At 28.7% G+C, this 16,904-nt stretch overlaps 2 protein-coding genes across 4 annotated transcripts; both read left to right on the top strand.

Annotated features, from left to right (window-relative positions):
• Positions 1 to 4,345: 4,345 nt before the first annotated feature.
• Positions 4,346 to 5,378, top strand: LOC121225743 (uncharacterized protein At2g29880-like). Its single transcript, XM_041110168.1, has 2 exons — positions 4,346 to 4,711; positions 4,786 to 5,378. The coding sequence occupies exons 1-2, from the start codon at positions 4,346 to 4,348 to the stop codon at positions 5,257 to 5,259; spliced, it is 840 nt and encodes a 279-aa protein (XP_040966102.1). The 3' UTR covers positions 5,260 to 5,378.
• A 1,922-nt stretch (positions 5,379 to 7,300) lies between these two features.
• LOC107918997 (amino acid transporter AVT3B) lies at positions 7,301 to 10,869 on the top strand. 3 transcript variants are annotated; one of them, XR_005923613.1, is made up of 4 exons: positions 7,301 to 7,874; positions 8,771 to 9,769; positions 9,846 to 9,947; positions 10,308 to 10,869. XR_005923613.1 is itself a non-coding variant. In XM_016848543.2 (3 exons), the coding sequence occupies exons 1-2, from the start codon at positions 7,519 to 7,521 to the stop codon at positions 9,711 to 9,713; spliced, it is 1,299 nt and encodes a 432-aa protein (XP_016704032.1). In that variant the 5' UTR covers positions 7,306 to 7,518; the 3' UTR covers positions 9,714 to 9,734; positions 9,846 to 10,149. The 3 variants fall into 3 exon arrangements, 1 of the variants encoding a protein (XP_016704032.1); XR_001690331.2 differs by having other exon boundaries at positions 7,305 to 7,874; positions 8,771 to 9,734; positions 10,308 to 10,867; XM_016848543.2 differs by lacking the exon at positions 10,308 to 10,869 and having other exon boundaries at positions 7,306 to 7,874; positions 8,771 to 9,734; positions 9,846 to 10,149.
• The last annotated feature ends 6,035 nt before the right edge of the window (positions 10,870 to 16,904 follow it).

Genomic DNA, 16,904 nt, shown 5'->3' with positions numbered 1-16,904 from the left:
TACGAGTTTTTGGTGCGATTGTTTCAGTTCTTGGTAAATCGGCATTTCGTTTCTTACTGGTTATGATTTTTTTGTCATTATTTGTTTGGTTGTTGATCATTACAGGTTCTTTGCTCCAGCACTTCTTCATCGCTCTCTTCCCCAATTTGCTCATTACAGGTTAGTTTCCCCCGATTGCATGTTTGTATTGCTGTAACAGCTTTTGTTAGTGCAATAGGGTTGCAATCTCCTGATTTAAAAATAGCTTTCCATAGGTATTTCCAATCTCCTCCTGTAATGTTTGCTCATTACAGCTTTTGCTAAAATCAAGTAGCATACACTGTTAGGATTCATTAGCCTCCTGATTTAAAAATTCCAACTAGTTAGCATCAATCCATTTACACAAAATAGTTTCAACAGGTGATTACTAGATCTATTTGAAGCTTGAGATCTATTTGAAGCTGCTCTATTTCATGAAGATTATGATAAAATAAGGTTGTAGTATTTGTGGTTTGTGTTCATGCAACTACTTTGCTGTTCATTCTGTCTTGTGCATGGGAGAAAGATGGAGTGTTTTTAGCACCTATGTAAAAAAACCATAATATTTCCTATGATAGCCTATCCCTTTCCCGTTCAAGGTGTTCAACTTCCACCAACTTTGTTCTCCTATCGGGGTTTGACTTTGACACATTTTTCCTCATACACCGGAACAAAGCATGAGAGTCTAGATCCACTGTTTTTGATGCAGAGCATGTTCTATATGTTAGTGATAATAGTTGGCACTTGGCATATGTATATGGAGTGAATTTATTATGATAGTTATTTGATTAAATCAATCTTGATTGCATCTTTTTTAAAGATAATACTAAATTTGAAATGTAGGATGGTGCATAAAACTAATTTTGAAATTTTCTTTTTCTTTTTTCAATTTAAGGGAATATTACCTTTGCTGGGCTGTATTTTCTCTGCTGTGCCCTCATCATTGCATGCAGAATTTATTAATCTTAGACTTGTTTTAGGTGAAGATGTTTATACCTATCAGGAAAGAGGCAATTAGTTGATTTCCTTGCTTTTGACTAAAACCAGTGATTAATTAATTTCCTGGTATAATTGGCAGTTAGGTTTAAAGTTACCCTTGAGAACATGGATTTTTAAGAATTAGCTTTGTTAGAATTCATTTATATATTTTCTGCTGTGACGGAGATAGTTTTGTATCCTCTCTGTTAGAGTTTCTAGTACTTTTTTTGGCTGCTATTGTAGAATATGCTGTAATAAATTAGAAGTTCCTTGATTTGACTATGCTCTATGTTAAGTGCCAAGTATTGTCTATAGTAGGTGTTAAGTGCCTTCTCCTTTTCTCTTCTAGACCATGATGGATGCTGAAGAAAATTTTGCTTAATATTCTGTAGTAATAATTTAATTTGAGCATATAGGAAGCTTTGACTGAGGTCATATCTAAGTAAGAAAATGTTGATTCAAGTGAAATAATATATGCATCGGGTATATATTTCTTCCTTGGATAACTATATAGAGAGAAGGAAAGGAGGCTTGTTTGCACAAGATGCTTGCCAACCAAGTTTGATTGGCCACATGGAGTCGAGAAAATGATATTTATATCTAGTCAAAATGCATCCTACTTTTGTTGCTGTTTTTAATTTTCTATACACAGATTATCATAGATTAATACGTTTTTGAAAATTGATTTGTTCCATTAAATTTATACCAAACATATCTTAATTAGTAGTGATTACTTAAAATATATTGCTTTTAACTTTCTCACATTTCATTTGACTTGTAAAATAAGCAAGCATCTGAAACTAACTCATATTGAATCAAATTAATACCTTTTTTCTCTCTTTTTGAGAATTCATCTAAGTTGATTGTCAACAGCAGTCAAATGAAGTCATCATTGTCCAAATCTTACTTAGTATCAGTCATAAAAATCTATGTTGTTCTGACTAATGAAGTTGTAATTGTCCAAACCTTTGTTAGTAGCATTATAATGTAGGGAACTTGTGAAATCATGCAGCTAGTGAACATGCTTTAATAAACTTTTAATGCCTTCATTTCATACTAATCAATGTTCAAACTTTGAACATTCTTTAATAAACTAATCAATATTAGCCTAGAACTTTAACCGATTAAAATGCTAACGTTAATTTTTAAACTTGATAAAAATATTAATTTTTTTTAATTCGAATTCATTATAATATTATTTTTATATAATTATTTGTAGATGTAAATGAGATTAAATTTACAAAAAACAGTTATATATATTTATACGAAATGAAATTTAAATTTAAAATGTTATAAAAGTTTTAAAACTTCAATTTCATTAGTAAACCAAATCCTCATTCTTTATTTTATTTGTTTTAAAATTAGGTCACCTTAATTAAACTAATCATCAATAAATAAACTAATCAATGTTCAAACTTTAAACATGCTTTATAATTTTAAATTATAATGAGTTTAGTTATAATCTAACAAATACCAACAATTAATTTTAGGTCAATTATACATATACCTTTAAATTTTTATAGTGTTTTAAAATGTATTTGAATATATTTTCTTTCTTTATTGTTTGGGTGATTGATAAAGAAACGAAATTAAAGTTGCAACGATATCATTTAATAGATACTTTTTTGCTTCGTGTGTTCTAAAGTTGTATTGTTTATTTTTATTTGATAATGTGTAATTGCAACTTCAATTCTTTGATACTGTGTTCTAATTTTAATATGTTGTAGTAATGGCTCGTCTGTCTTTAATTGCACAAAGTGTGAGGCGTAAAAGAATTGGTATTGCATTAACAATATGGTTGGAAATCTGTAGAATTGCGATTTGTTTCTTATTTAGAATGGGTGCCAGCCTTAGCCTACATACTTATAGACCAAGGATTAGATCTTATAACTTAGATTTTTATGTAAAACGGGATTATGTGAAAAGGCTTGTATATACTAGTGACGAGACCTGTATTGAACAAATTAGGATGAATAGAACTACTTTTTTTAAACTATGTGAGATGTTAGAATTGTTAGGGGGATTGAAGTATCAAGAAACATGCTTGTTGATGAGCAAGTGGCAATGTTTTTACATATCATCTCCCATCACCTGAAAAATCGAGTTATCAAGCGTCACTTTAGAAGGTCCAGGAAAACTGTTAGCAGAGCATTTTATAGTGTTTTAAATGTTGTCATATGCTTACAAGATGTGTTATTTAAAAAGGCGGAGCCAATTACAGCTGATTCTTCTGACACAAGGTGGAAATGGTTTAAGGTATTGGACTGAGTTTTATATATAGCTTGTACAACATTTAGTTGAATTAGATTTAAATTAGTATTCTAACTCAAGGTTTTATATCATGTGATATAGAATTGCTTAGGTGCTCTTGATGGAACCCACATCAAGATTAGGGTTCCAACAGTTGATAAACCTAGATATCGAACGTGAAAAGGTGACATAGCAACAAATATGCTAGGTGTTTGTACACCTGATATGCAATTTGTTTATGTTCTTCCTGGTTGGGAAGGTTCAGTTGCTGATGGACGGGTTCTTCGAGATGCCATTAGTAGAAGACATGGACTAAAAGTTCCTCATGGTAAAGTGGATAGTTAGAGGACTTTGAATTATTCATTAATATCAAACTTTTTGTGCTGAATTAATCATTTAAAAAATTATTTTATAGGTTGTTATTATCTAGTTGATGCTGGATACACAAATTGTGAGGGATTTCTTGCACCTTTTAGAGGACAACGATATCATTTGAACGAGTGGCGTCAGGGTTATCAGCCAAGTTCTCTGCAAGAGTTTTTTAATATGAAACATGCCTCAGCACGTAATGTTATTGAAAGATTCTTTGGGTTATTAAAACTTAGATGGGGAATACTTAGGAGTCCATCATTCTATCCTGTAAGGGTACACAATAAAATTATTATTGCATGTTGTTTACTCCATAATTTTATTCGAACCCATATGAGTATTGATCTTATTGAAGCGGAGGTGGGAGAAGGATTACCTAGTAATGTGGTGGATGACGATGAACCGAATATCGCAAATATTCATCCATCGGATGCTTGGGCTACTTGGAGGATGGAACTAGCCAACCAAATGTTCAATGAATGGCAAGCATCTAGAAATTAGTTTGTGAAACTTTTGTGGTGTTTGAATTGATTTTTGTATTGTACTAAATTTGTTGAATTATAATTTAATTTCTTTTCATTCAGCATGTCTTATAATTTTAAATTTTTGTGGTATGGAGCTTTTGATTCATGATATTGAACTTAATTATAATTTTATAAAGTGTTCACCTTTTGATTCATGATATTAAAATAGTAATTAATATAATTTGTTTTTTTTTCTTAAGATAATTATGTCAGGTGTTCCAGAATCAAATGCTTCTTCTCAAGCTTCTCGAGGAACCAAAAGAAAATGGGTTCCAGATGAAGAAGTAGCATTGGTTTCCTGCATGGTGGACTTGCACAATGTTGGAACATTTAATGCTGATACCGGGTTCAAAGCCGGTTATTTAAACGAGTTGGAAAGAATGCTACAAAAGGCTTTACCAAATGCAATGTTGAAGGCGAAACCTAATATTGAATCGAGGATTAGGTTACTAAAAAGGGAGTGGTCAATCGTCTATGACATGCTTAATGACCAAAACAATAGCGATTTTGGTTGGGACGAGCATAGGCAGCTCGTTGTTGCTGAAGATGCGGTTTGGGACTCCTATTTAAAGGTAAGATTATTTCAATTCTTTATTATCTTATTTTTACCAAACTTATAACTAATATGATTTCCTCATTTTTTTAGAGTCACAAAGAAGCCGCTCAATTCAGACATCGTACTTTCCCTTACTACGACCAGCTTACTGCCATATACGCAAGAGATCGAGCGACTGGGAAAGATGTTCAAATAGCTGCTAATGTTCTTGAAGAAATAAATGTTGAGGGTGTACCTACTACAGATATGGATGAAGAAAGAAACTCATTCTATGACTGCGAAGCTAACGTCTCTTTGGATGACATGGATGTTTCTCCTGCGGAGCCGCGACGAGATAGACACCAAGGGGGTTCTTCATCTTCAAACAAAAAAAAGAAGAAATCCGATGCTCGTGATAATATGTCTTCTTCATTTAATGAGGCTGCCACTTTATTGGCCGAAAACATGCGGGCTATTGGCGAACAAATTAGTAGGAGTATTGCCTCCGATGTGGTCGTTCAGCAGAAGTCAGATGAATTCCAGATCATCCAAGAGAAATCTACAAATTTATATTCAACCTTATAGGAAATTGAAGGTTTAACCATCGATGAGCGGTATCGAGCTTTGAGTAAAATTTCAGATCATCCTACTCAAATGCTCGTTTTCTTTAGTTTACCTTCTGATGCGTGATTGGAATGGGTCAGAAGATTTCTTTCTGACCATTAAAAATCAATGTTCAAACTTTTTGATGTTGTAAAACTATATAACATATGGATTATGATGTAGAATTTCATTTTCATCTAACATTTTGTTAATATAAGTTAATTATGTTTATGCAGAATATAATTCTCAAGTTATATTATGATTTTAGTAAATTCATATAAGAATATTTATTATTAAGAATTTTATGAAATTATATATCATTATTAAATTATATTTAATATTAATTATTTTAAATTATATAAATTCATATAAGAAAATTTATTATCAAGAATTTTATGAAATTATATATTATTATTAAATTATATTTAATAATAATTATTTTAAATTATACAAATTCATATAAGAAAATTTATTAGTAATATTTATTTTAAATTTTATTAAATCATATATTTTAATTAAAATATATTTAATAATAATTATGTTAAATTATGAAATTATATATTATTATTAAATTATATTTAATAATAATTATTTAAAATTATACAAATTCATATTAGAAAATTTATTAGTAATAATTTTTTAAATTTTATTAAATCATATATTTTAATTAAAATATATTTAATAATATTTTATAGTATCATATATTATGATTTTAGTAAATTCATATAAGAATATTGATTATTAAGAATTTTATTAAATCATATATTTTAATTAAAATATATTTAATAATAATTATGTTAAATTATATTTTATAGTATCATATATTATTATATGAAATTCATATAATAATATTGATTATTAAGAATTTTATTAAATTATATATTTTAATTAAAATATATTTAATAATTATTATGTTAAAATATAATTAAATTATTTATTATTGATATTAATAATCTTATTAAAATTTAATAACAACAATAATCATTCACCTAAACAAATTTCTGCTAAGGGTATTCTAGTCATTTTAATTTTTTCCCTTATGCTATTACACCTCCATTCCATTCAACCAAACACAAGAAAACTATTACGCCTCTATTCCATTACATTCAACCAAACAATTGATTTGCTATTACGCCTCTATTCCATTATATTCAACCAAACAATTGATTTGTCATTACGCCTCTATTCCATTACGCCTCTATTCTAATACAGCGAACCAAACGTGCTCTTATTTTCCAAGATTTGTAGGTGCTCTTGTTATGAGACGAACTATAAATTTTATTTCGAAATTCTGAGGTTTCCAAAAAATTATTAAATTTTTTTCAATTTTTTCAAATTTCAACGTAATGACCTTTTTTTTTATCTAACAAAAAACTTTTTTAAGAATGTAGATGTTGATGTGGCAAGGAGAGAAAGAGAAATGGTGCTTCGTAAAATGCGCTTGTCACATCAACAAAAACAAGTCCAATAGAACGTGCTTTCATCACTTGTACAAAAAATTGGATTATTCTCTTAAATTTGAAAAAAAAAAAATCGGCAATATATAGAAAAGCTTGAAAACAAATATTACTAAATAAGGATTTGAATTTTTGTTTGATTTAGAATATTTTTATTATCGATTTTTAAATAAAATAATGTTTTTAATATTTATATTATAATTACATGATTTGTTCCTCAACTATGTGGATATTTACAAGCTAATACTTCCACTTTAATTTAGTTTAATTTAATCTCTTTACTTTTATAATATTATAAGCATGTCTGAATTAATTGTCATCATTAAACTAATGACATTATTTGTTTCTTAATCAACCTTAAACATTTGCCTAACATGTAATTTTATTATGTGTCTACCTTGATCAAATCACAATGAAAGGATTTCATATTAAATTCTTTTTCATGTAATCACTTTAATATTAGTAAATATATTAAGAAAAGTAAAATGACCAAATCACTTTAATAAAATAGGACTATTTCATAAAAGATTAAAATTTAAAAGTTTAGCACATTAGAGGCACTAAAATCAAAATTAGACCTAATTACGTAACACATGCCAAAGTATCTTCATGTAAACCGCTGTCATGGTCTCCCTCTCTTTCCATCAATAGCAAAAGCGTTCAGTCTCTGTGAAATGTGAATACAATTTTGGAATTCAAAAGGCTTCAAAAATTTAAGATTTCATTTGCAGATTAAACGTTGAAACCCTCAAATTTTATTTCGGGTCAGGGAATCGATTCAGCCATGGTTTCCGATAAGAAAAACCCGTCGCCCTCGTCTTCGAGAAAGCTAAACTCTCCCCCGGCAGAAGAAACCACGCCTCTTATAGACAACACGAAGCCGCTATCGTCACATCCCAAGACCTTGGCCAATGTTTTTATAGCCATTGTCGGCGCCGGGGTTTTGGGTATGCCTTACGCTTTTAAGAGGACCGGGTGGATCATGGGGTTGCTCATTCTTTCCTTCATTGCCGCCTCCACCACCTACTGTATGACGCTTTTGGTTCAAATCCGCCGTAAGCTCGACTCATACGAAAATGGCACGACCAATATTTCTTCTTTTGGCGATCTGGGATTCGCTGTTTGTGGCACACTTGGCAGGTTTTCTTGTTGTTTTAATTATGCTTTCTTGAATTCTTTCTTAATTTGGATTGTCTTTGCTCTTGTTTGCTAGGTCTAATCGTTTGGAAATTTTGGTTAATCTTAAATGTGTTCCTAATTAGTCTCGCATTGGATTACTGTGTGTTTTAAAGTTCTACCATGAAACTAAAAATGCACCATATTGTCGGGTTAATTTCACTAAATGTTCTTAAACTTTTAAACTTTTATAAATTGACCCCTAACTCCAAACTTCGTAATTAAATCTAAAAGTATCGGTATACTCAGTGATGAGCTTGACCGATCAGTAGAACATATTTAAAACATATTAAAAATAATGAGATAACTTCTATATTTTGTTAGGAAAGTATTCGATACGACACATGATTTTTTTTCTTTTTAAAAAGAGACACCCTACTTCTGTTGTTAAATATTTTCACTGGAGTGTATCAAACACCAATCAATTTTACAAACCCTGTTTGTTCTTAGTCTGTTAAATCTAAATTGTTTGTATACACGTGTTTACAATTCTGTCTACGTGTTTACAATTCTGTCTACGTGTTTTAGATATATTGCATGTCATAATTGAATTGTCATTTAATGACAAAATTGACATCTAAGCTGATGGAATATCTGATTAATACAATACTCATACTTTGAGGGCTCAAATAGAACATTTGGAAGTTTAGGAACTAATTTGGAACATGAGCAATAGATTGAGGACATTTCGTAAATTAACCCTTTTTTTGCTTCACCAGGTTTATTGCTGACCATTGCAAGGTGCCTCTTCTTGATGATTTTATGGCTAATCATTCTTTTTCCCAATGGGGAAACATAAACATCCCAATTTGATTATTTTATCCTCTCATTGCTAAAGTTTTTAATAATTCCATTGACAGGTTTGTTGTTGATGTGCTCATTACTCTCTCTCAAGCTGGATTTTGTATTGGATATCTTATATTTATTGCCAACACTCTGCTCCATCTTTTTCACGATGAACCATCCTCGGATTTGGGTCTAAGTTCCGGGATGTCCCGTTTTACGGTGAAGAGTTTGTATATATGGGGATGTTTCCCATTTCAGTTGGGGTTGAACTCAATCAAAACATTGACACATTTAGCTCCATTAAGCATTTTTGCTGATGTTGTGGATATTGGGGCAATGGGAGTGGTTATGTTGGAGGATTTGAGACTCATTATGCTCCGAAGGCGTGAAGTTAAGGCTTTTGGTGGTGTCTCTGTGTTCTTTTATGGCATGGGTGTGGCTCTTTTTGGATATGAAGGGATTGCTATGGTTTTGCCTATAGAATCTGAGATGAAAGACAATGCAAAGTTTAACAAAATATTGGCACTTAGCATGGGGTTGACCACTTTGATGTATGGAGCATTTGGAGCTTTGGGTTATTTTGCTTTTGGTGATAAAACCAAAGATATCATCACTTCTAACTTGGGGACTGGCTGGATTAGCAGTTTGGTTCAACTAGGCCTTTGCATCAACTTATTTTTCACTTTCCCCTTGATGATGAATCCGGTTTACGAGATCGTTGAGAGGCGGTTTTCGGGAGGGAGGTACTGCTTGTGGCTAAGATGGTTATTTGTTTTGATTGTAAGCTTGGTAGCTTTGTTCGTCCCGAATTTCGCGGATTTCTTGTCCTTGGTCGGAAGCAGCGTATGCTGCTGTTTGGGGTTCATATTGCCCGGTTTGTTTCATTTGTTGGCGTTCAAGGATGAGCAGGGATGCAAGGGATGCAGTTTGGATATTGGAATCATGATCTTTGGAGTTGTTCTTGCAATTTCAGGGACTTGGTTTTCTCTAATGGAGATATTATCTGCGAAGGAGTAGATGTACAATATCGTAGTGAAGGTGAAGTCTCCACACTACTCGTTTTAATCGTATTGGTAAAAATCCCATCATTTTCTTTAGGTCTCTAAGTTCTGGATGATGAAATTATGACCTCTCCCCTTGTTCTTGCAGTTCCAGGGACTTGGTTTTCTCTAACGGAGATCTTATCCACGAAGACATACAAAACTGTTCCTCGTTCGAACCGTATTCATAAAATCCAATAATATTTATTAGGTAAGAAACTACTTCATCAATCATAAAGTTGAAGAGGCCTTTGATATTTTACCTCAACTCATGTTTGAATTGTTGATAGATTAGTGATAGTAAAATGTTTCCCCATATGTTCTCCATTCAGCAATTTTTGTATGATATTACAATAATTTTCTTTTTTCTTTCTTCTATGTGTCATTCCAAGGATTACTATGCCTTTGAATCACTTCCCTGTCCTTTATATTTGTAAATCTGCATAGTGATTTTGCAGCGATTCTTAAGTTTTAGATTGTGTTCTGATGATGAAAGCCACATATGTTAGCTATGGTGTGAGAGTACTCCACTGAATAATGATAAATGTTGAGGGATTTTAATTTCTTGTAGAAAAGTCCGCAAAGTGTCGTCCATAGAGAGCGGATGGAGCCCCTCAACAGGTTTGATGTTGCGCCTGAGGTGTGTCCATATTCGGTTGTATCTCTAGGTTTTGTTTCCTACTTCCCCCGAGAGTTATAAAGGGTTTACAGAAAGGAGCGCCTTATCCACCAAGGAAATATTAACATTTGTTATTGGTGTAATTCGAACTCATGCCCTTATATAACATTTGTAAGTAAAGAGGGTATCCCTCGTTCTAGCTAGATCAAGCGGTAGTATAGGCACCTTAAGAAGTTTGCATGACATGAAGAATGCTTAAGAAGTTGAATGATGCTTCCCTTTTTGGTCAAACTATGGTTTTCTTTCTTATGGCATATACGATTTAGGGGTTTAATTTTTTTTCTTTCTTAGATCCTCCCATATCTACTATTCACATTGAATGTTGATTAAATTTAGAGTCAAGCCAGATAGAGGAGGAAAACTTTTCCCACACTTTTTTTATCTAGTTTACTTAACTTTACTTAACAAGCATCAAATTTGTAATTATCACGCATTTGGTAGGGATTTGGCTTTTTTGTACTTTAATTTAGGATGCTGTTGGTATTTTGCCTTATTCCAAATCACTATAAATGTTAACAAATTCATTACTTGGTTGATTTTTTATGAAGAAGGACAAATCATGAGTTGAGTTAGATTTTTTTTTAAAATGCTGTATAAAATAAGATTTTTTTAATGACAATTTAATGAAAAATAAATAATTTGATAACTATATTTCATAATTTTTAATGGTTTTAATGGTTTAAATTAAAGTATAAAAGTAATACAATGAGAAAATTGAATTATGTCTAGTGACTGAATTTCCAAATATAATAGTAAAGAGACAAAATGATATTTTGACTTTTTCTTGTTCTATTTTTTATTTGTGTTACTATTAATGTATATAATACGTGAAGAATTAATTTATAAATAAAAAGGTACGTTTGATTTAAAAAATTAATATAAAATTTCGACATAAAATTTTTATGTTTAGATTTCAAACATTACTTTTAGACGATAATTTCACAACAATCAAAATTTGAAATATATAAAGGTCTTAAAATCATTTATTTCTTATGTAATATTAAATTTTCTTGATAATGTAAATTTTTTAAATATTTTTTCTTATTTTTAATGGCTTTAATATATTTTTCTTAAACTCACATGAAATGATAATAAAAATTAATGAATCAAAATTCTTTCATTCTTTAATATATTATTCATTAACACTTCAACTATACATTTATATTTATTCTAAGTTGAGTAGAATTAATATTTAATTTATTATATTAAATTTATTTATTCCATTCTACTTAAAATATTATTTTTATAAAAATTTTACCATTTTGATGAAATTTGACCTTTTTAATTTTAAAAAAATTGTTCTCTTTTTTTTTCTCTCATCATTTTGATAAAAAGATAAGTTTTAGATGCTTATACCTCTTCTCAATTTAATTTTATTTACTTAAAAATTTATATATAAAATAATTTATCAAAAAAATATGTACAATAAAATGCAATAAGCACAAATTATGATGATAGTTTAATAAAATGTGCTTTATAATTTTATATTCTAACAACAATAATAAAATTTTATTTTCAAATAAATTAAATACGATAATATAATATACTCAATAATGTATAAGTAATCTTATATTACATCTACATTTCATTTACCAAATCAAAACCCATAATAATAATAATAATAATAATAATAAGGGTAAACTACCAGAATAGTCACTTTTGGTTTCCTCAGGTTATATTTTAGTCATTTATATTTGAAATGTTACGTTTTAGCCACTCACATTATCGTGTTGTAACATTTTAGTCACTGAGCATTAATTTTTGTTAACGGTATAAGGGTAAGCTGACGTGGTACGTTAAATCATCATTTCAAACGAAAATTTTAGGTTAAATTATACAATTAGTCCCTATATTATTTTTCTTTTTGAGCAATTTAATTTTTTTTCTTTTACGTTAAAAGAGATGGAGAATGGAGAAAAATAGAAAGAGAAGCAAAAAAGAATAGAAAATATAGAAGAAAAAAAAGTTAAAAGAACATAAAAAAATTTTACTCAAAATAAAAAAATATAAGATCAATTGTATATTTTTTATTTAAAATAATAATTTAACATGTCACATCAACTTACCGTTAAACCGTTATCGATAATAATATAATAATAATATAAATCAAAAAGGATTTAGGGATTTCTTTTTATACTTTTATTTTATAAAAAGAAAAGAAAAAAAAGGCTGATTGATTGACCTAGTAATTAGAAAACAAAAGGTTTGATAGAATGTTGACTTTTTTACTGCTACGACTTTATACGAGGCCGAAAGAGGTGAAGTATTGTGTTGACCATTGAATCAGCAATGGATAAATTGAAATATTATGAAAATAATTAATAAATTAATAAAATGAAACTTCAGTATTTTTCCTTAGGGGCCACATTTGTCAGCAATTTCAATTGAACCATGCAAAAAGTAAAAATGAAAGTGACTAATGCTACCTAGCTTTGGAATTTTTTTTTCCACATTGAAATTTGACATTTGTATATTTTAATAATTAATTCCAATTATAATTATCTCATATTCCAATGAATTTTCTCTACATATATAAATTTCACCGTATGATATCCTATTCGGATTTAGATATAGTGGTGATTATGAACCGAGTCATCTGGCTCAGTCTAAAGACCCACCTAAAAAGTAAGAGAGATTGAGTAAAAATATAGGTTCAAACAATTGACTTAAACAATGATAAAGTTTTTTTTTGCTTGGACCGAGCTTGAATTTGCAAAAAGAAATCATGTTATTTTCTCACTATTTTGCTACTGCTTTCCCACTGTCTTACTGCCATTTCATTTTACTGCTTTTTGGAAACATTTGCTTGTTAAATTACACACATCTTAGTGTTGATATAAAGACTTTTTTTAAAAAAAAAATTTAACTTGTTGGAAAACATTTATTTTAATTTTTTAATATATCTATTATATTTTTAAAAAATTATATAAAAATAAAATAAAATAAATTAACATGGTCGGGTTAGGCTAGACCTGAATTTTAACATTTTTATCCGAGTTAAACTTGGGCAAAAATTTAAGCCCATTTTTCAAATTAAGTTCAAACTTATCATTTAGATCTAAAATTTTGTTAAGGCCTAGCCTAACTCATAGACACCTCTATTTAGATATATATATTCTTATTATTAATCAATTTGTATATTATAATAAATCATTCTATTTATAATTATTCAGTTGTATTTATTACAATTGTAATTATCCTTATAACCTCACCAATATGTAATCATTTTAGTATTTCATTCAATTTTTTCAACATTAATTTATCAAATTACATATAAATTTAAAATATCCTATAAAATTATTTTTTTATACCCATAATATCAGTGAAAGAAAAAATTATGAAAAAAATATAAAGAATTGATTGAAGCTTTTTTGTTGATACTTTAAAGAACTAATGTTCATATCTCCATGTTTTGTTTTAATGATTTCATATAAATTATTTAAAAAACATAAATATTTTTATAATAATATTACATTTTTAATTAAAAATAATTTTTAACTTTTTTTTTTCTAATTGAATTTGTGTAAAGTTAACTCCAACTAAGTTAAAAGCTTTGTATTAATATAGATAATTTTAAAAGAAATGCATCTTGTGATATATAATTTAGTCGCGTAAATTTTTGAGATTCATTGCATTAGATATCATTGAAGTATAATTCACATTTAAATTATTTTTTGTTATACTCGTTCTCATACGCTACAATTTTATATTAGTGAATGAGTCCTACCTTTATAGTCGTTCTATATATAGTATGGCATCATTCTATTCAGACCCACATCAAAGCTCTTCCTTCTCTATAAAACCCTTCTCCGTCACAATAAGAGATAAGCTCCGGAAGGCATATCAAATCTCTATCGATAAGCTCTTTAAGCTTATGAGACCCTTTGAAACCACCATTCTCGATAACTCTTTATTCATTTACGGTGAAAACCACCTTCATTTTAATAGCTTTTCGCACTCCAATAATGCGATCTACTGTAACAAACAACCCCAACCTTTGTGTTGTAACAATTTTAAATTTCGAAACATTTTCATTAATTTTCTCAAACTAAATTGTCATTTTTATCAAAGTGATATAGATGTCAACTTTGACTTTAAATGTCAACTTGAACTAGATATTAATGTTGTTTAAACCGAATTGGTTGATTGGACCAGAAACTAGTAGGGGTATGGATTTGAAGAGAGAGATTAGATTGATTGATCCACGAACTGCTTATAACTGAATAAATTAGACTAGAAAACTGATTGAATTAGTGTTTGACTTCATTTTCTTTATTTCTAATAAATTTTTATAAATTTTAAATAATTTATTTAATCAAATCGAATCAACTGATGAAATCAGAATTGATAATTTGACTCACTAAACCATGAATCTAATTCTACGAACCTTCCCAGATGTACTTAAAATAATTAATAATTAATGCATGTTGAAAAGAACTGCCGAAGCTGATGGTTATAATGACAGAATGACTTAATTAAAATGATACTTTAGTTTGAAGATTAAATTAAAAGGTTTTGAAGTTTAGGATCTTTCAGAATTTAACCCACATTTTAGGGGTTCCCGGTGCAATTAAACTTGAAAATTGTATTCAAGTACATTGCTTTGCCTCATAGAACGAGCCAATGAAAAAGTTTGGTCAAATTTTGCCACTAATCCCTGTATTTTAATTTTTTCAAATTTAGTTCTTTTGTTTTTTTTAGAATTAATCAATTTTAGTCATTGTATTTTCTAAATTTTGTAGTGTTTAAATATACTAGATCAAATTTTATTAGTCTTGTACCATGCGTAATCTGTGGATTTAATCATTGTTCACCAATTTGATGATTTCTAGCTCTTACACTTTTAAAATTTAGTTTTAATTTAAACCCTAAATTGTTAAATCCATGAGCTAAATGACTTTATTTTTGCTAACATGACATTACATACATAATAATATATTAATTACATAATATTTCAGAAATAACATAATTTAATAGTTATTGTGCAATCGATATTATTAAGGCATAATGATTTATTTGGCCCTCCAACTTTACAAAAAAATTATTTTAGTCCTTTATTTAATTTTTTATCTTTTTTACTCTTTAAGCTTGAAATATTTATCAAGTCACTTCAAAATGGATGGAAAAGTTAATGTTCGTTAACTTTGTTGATGTGACATCTATGTAAAAATCCATATGTTTGCCTTGTTAAAAAAAGATTTTTTATAATTTTAATATTTTTTTGAATTTTCTAAATTTTAATTTTTCATCCATTTTGAGTAATCTGACAAACATCATAAGTTTAAGAACTATAAAAGGTAAAAAAATGAATAACTAAAACAAATTTTTTTTTTATAAAATTGAAGGGCCAAATAAGTGATTATTCCTCTTAGTATAAATAAAAAAATAATTTTTGCAGTTGATGTGTTTTTCAAAGCAGATTGAAACAGCAGCCAATAGAATAAATAAACGTGAAGTCCATGGAAGTTCTTGAAAATCGATTAGTATTAATAAATTTAACTATTTTTTCATTATGGTTTTAGTCCTTCTACTTTACTAAAACTTAGGATTTCACCAATCTACTTTAATTTAACATAATTTAATCCTCCTGCTATTATAAAATATTATTAATGTATTCAAATTAATAACACCGTTAATAGGTAACAAGTTATTTTTTTTCTTTTTAAATAACCTTACACATTTGGATGATATTGTAAATTTATAATACGTTGAACATGGTTTATGAGACTTTATATGGTCCCAACTGTGTGATCAAATAACAATAAAAAGATTTTATGCCATTACTTAAATGATAACATCTAATTGTATTATTAATTTGGACTTGTTAATAATATTATAAAAGTAGGTCAAATTTTGTTACTGGCCCCTTATTATCTGTAAATTGAGGATTTTAATATGTGCACTCTAATTTGGTTATTTTTAATTTATATAATTTTTGAATTTTGAAATTGTATTCATGCCTCAAACAATATTTGCTAAATCCATTAAGTTAGACTATGTTATTTCAAAAATCTTATGCGACAAACATGTTATCACACATGCAATGCAATATTAACTTGCTATTTTCACATAATGCTAAAAACACACACACATTATTTTAGTTAATTGATTTTACTGAACTAGAATTTCAATATTAGAAAAGTATGTGAGCTAAAACTGATTAAATTGAAGAGAAAAAAAAAACTAAACCCACGTGTATACATAGTCAACAAAGTTTAAAAACGTTAATTTTTCCATTCATTTTGAGGTGATTTGATAATAAAAAAAATTTAAGGTCTAAAAAAGGCGAAAAATTAAATGACGGCTAAAATGACTTTTTTGTAAAGTTGAAGGGCCACATAAGTTATTATGCCAAAAAATATAGGAACTAAAATTGTCCAAATTAAAATATAAAGATTAAATTTGCAACTTATGCATAGCATAGGGATTACTAGCAAAATATCACCATAAAAATATAGAGACTAAATTAAGTCAAATTAAAGGAATTAA

This window comes from Gossypium hirsutum, chromosome D13, assembly GCF_007990345.1.
Source record: "Gossypium hirsutum isolate 1008001.06 chromosome D13, Gossypium_hirsutum_v2.1, whole genome shotgun sequence".
Taxonomy (NCBI): Eukaryota; Viridiplantae; Streptophyta; class Magnoliopsida; order Malvales; family Malvaceae; genus Gossypium; species Gossypium hirsutum.
Note: the sequence above shows the minus strand (reverse complement) of the source record. Positions and strands in the feature narration are given on the sequence as shown.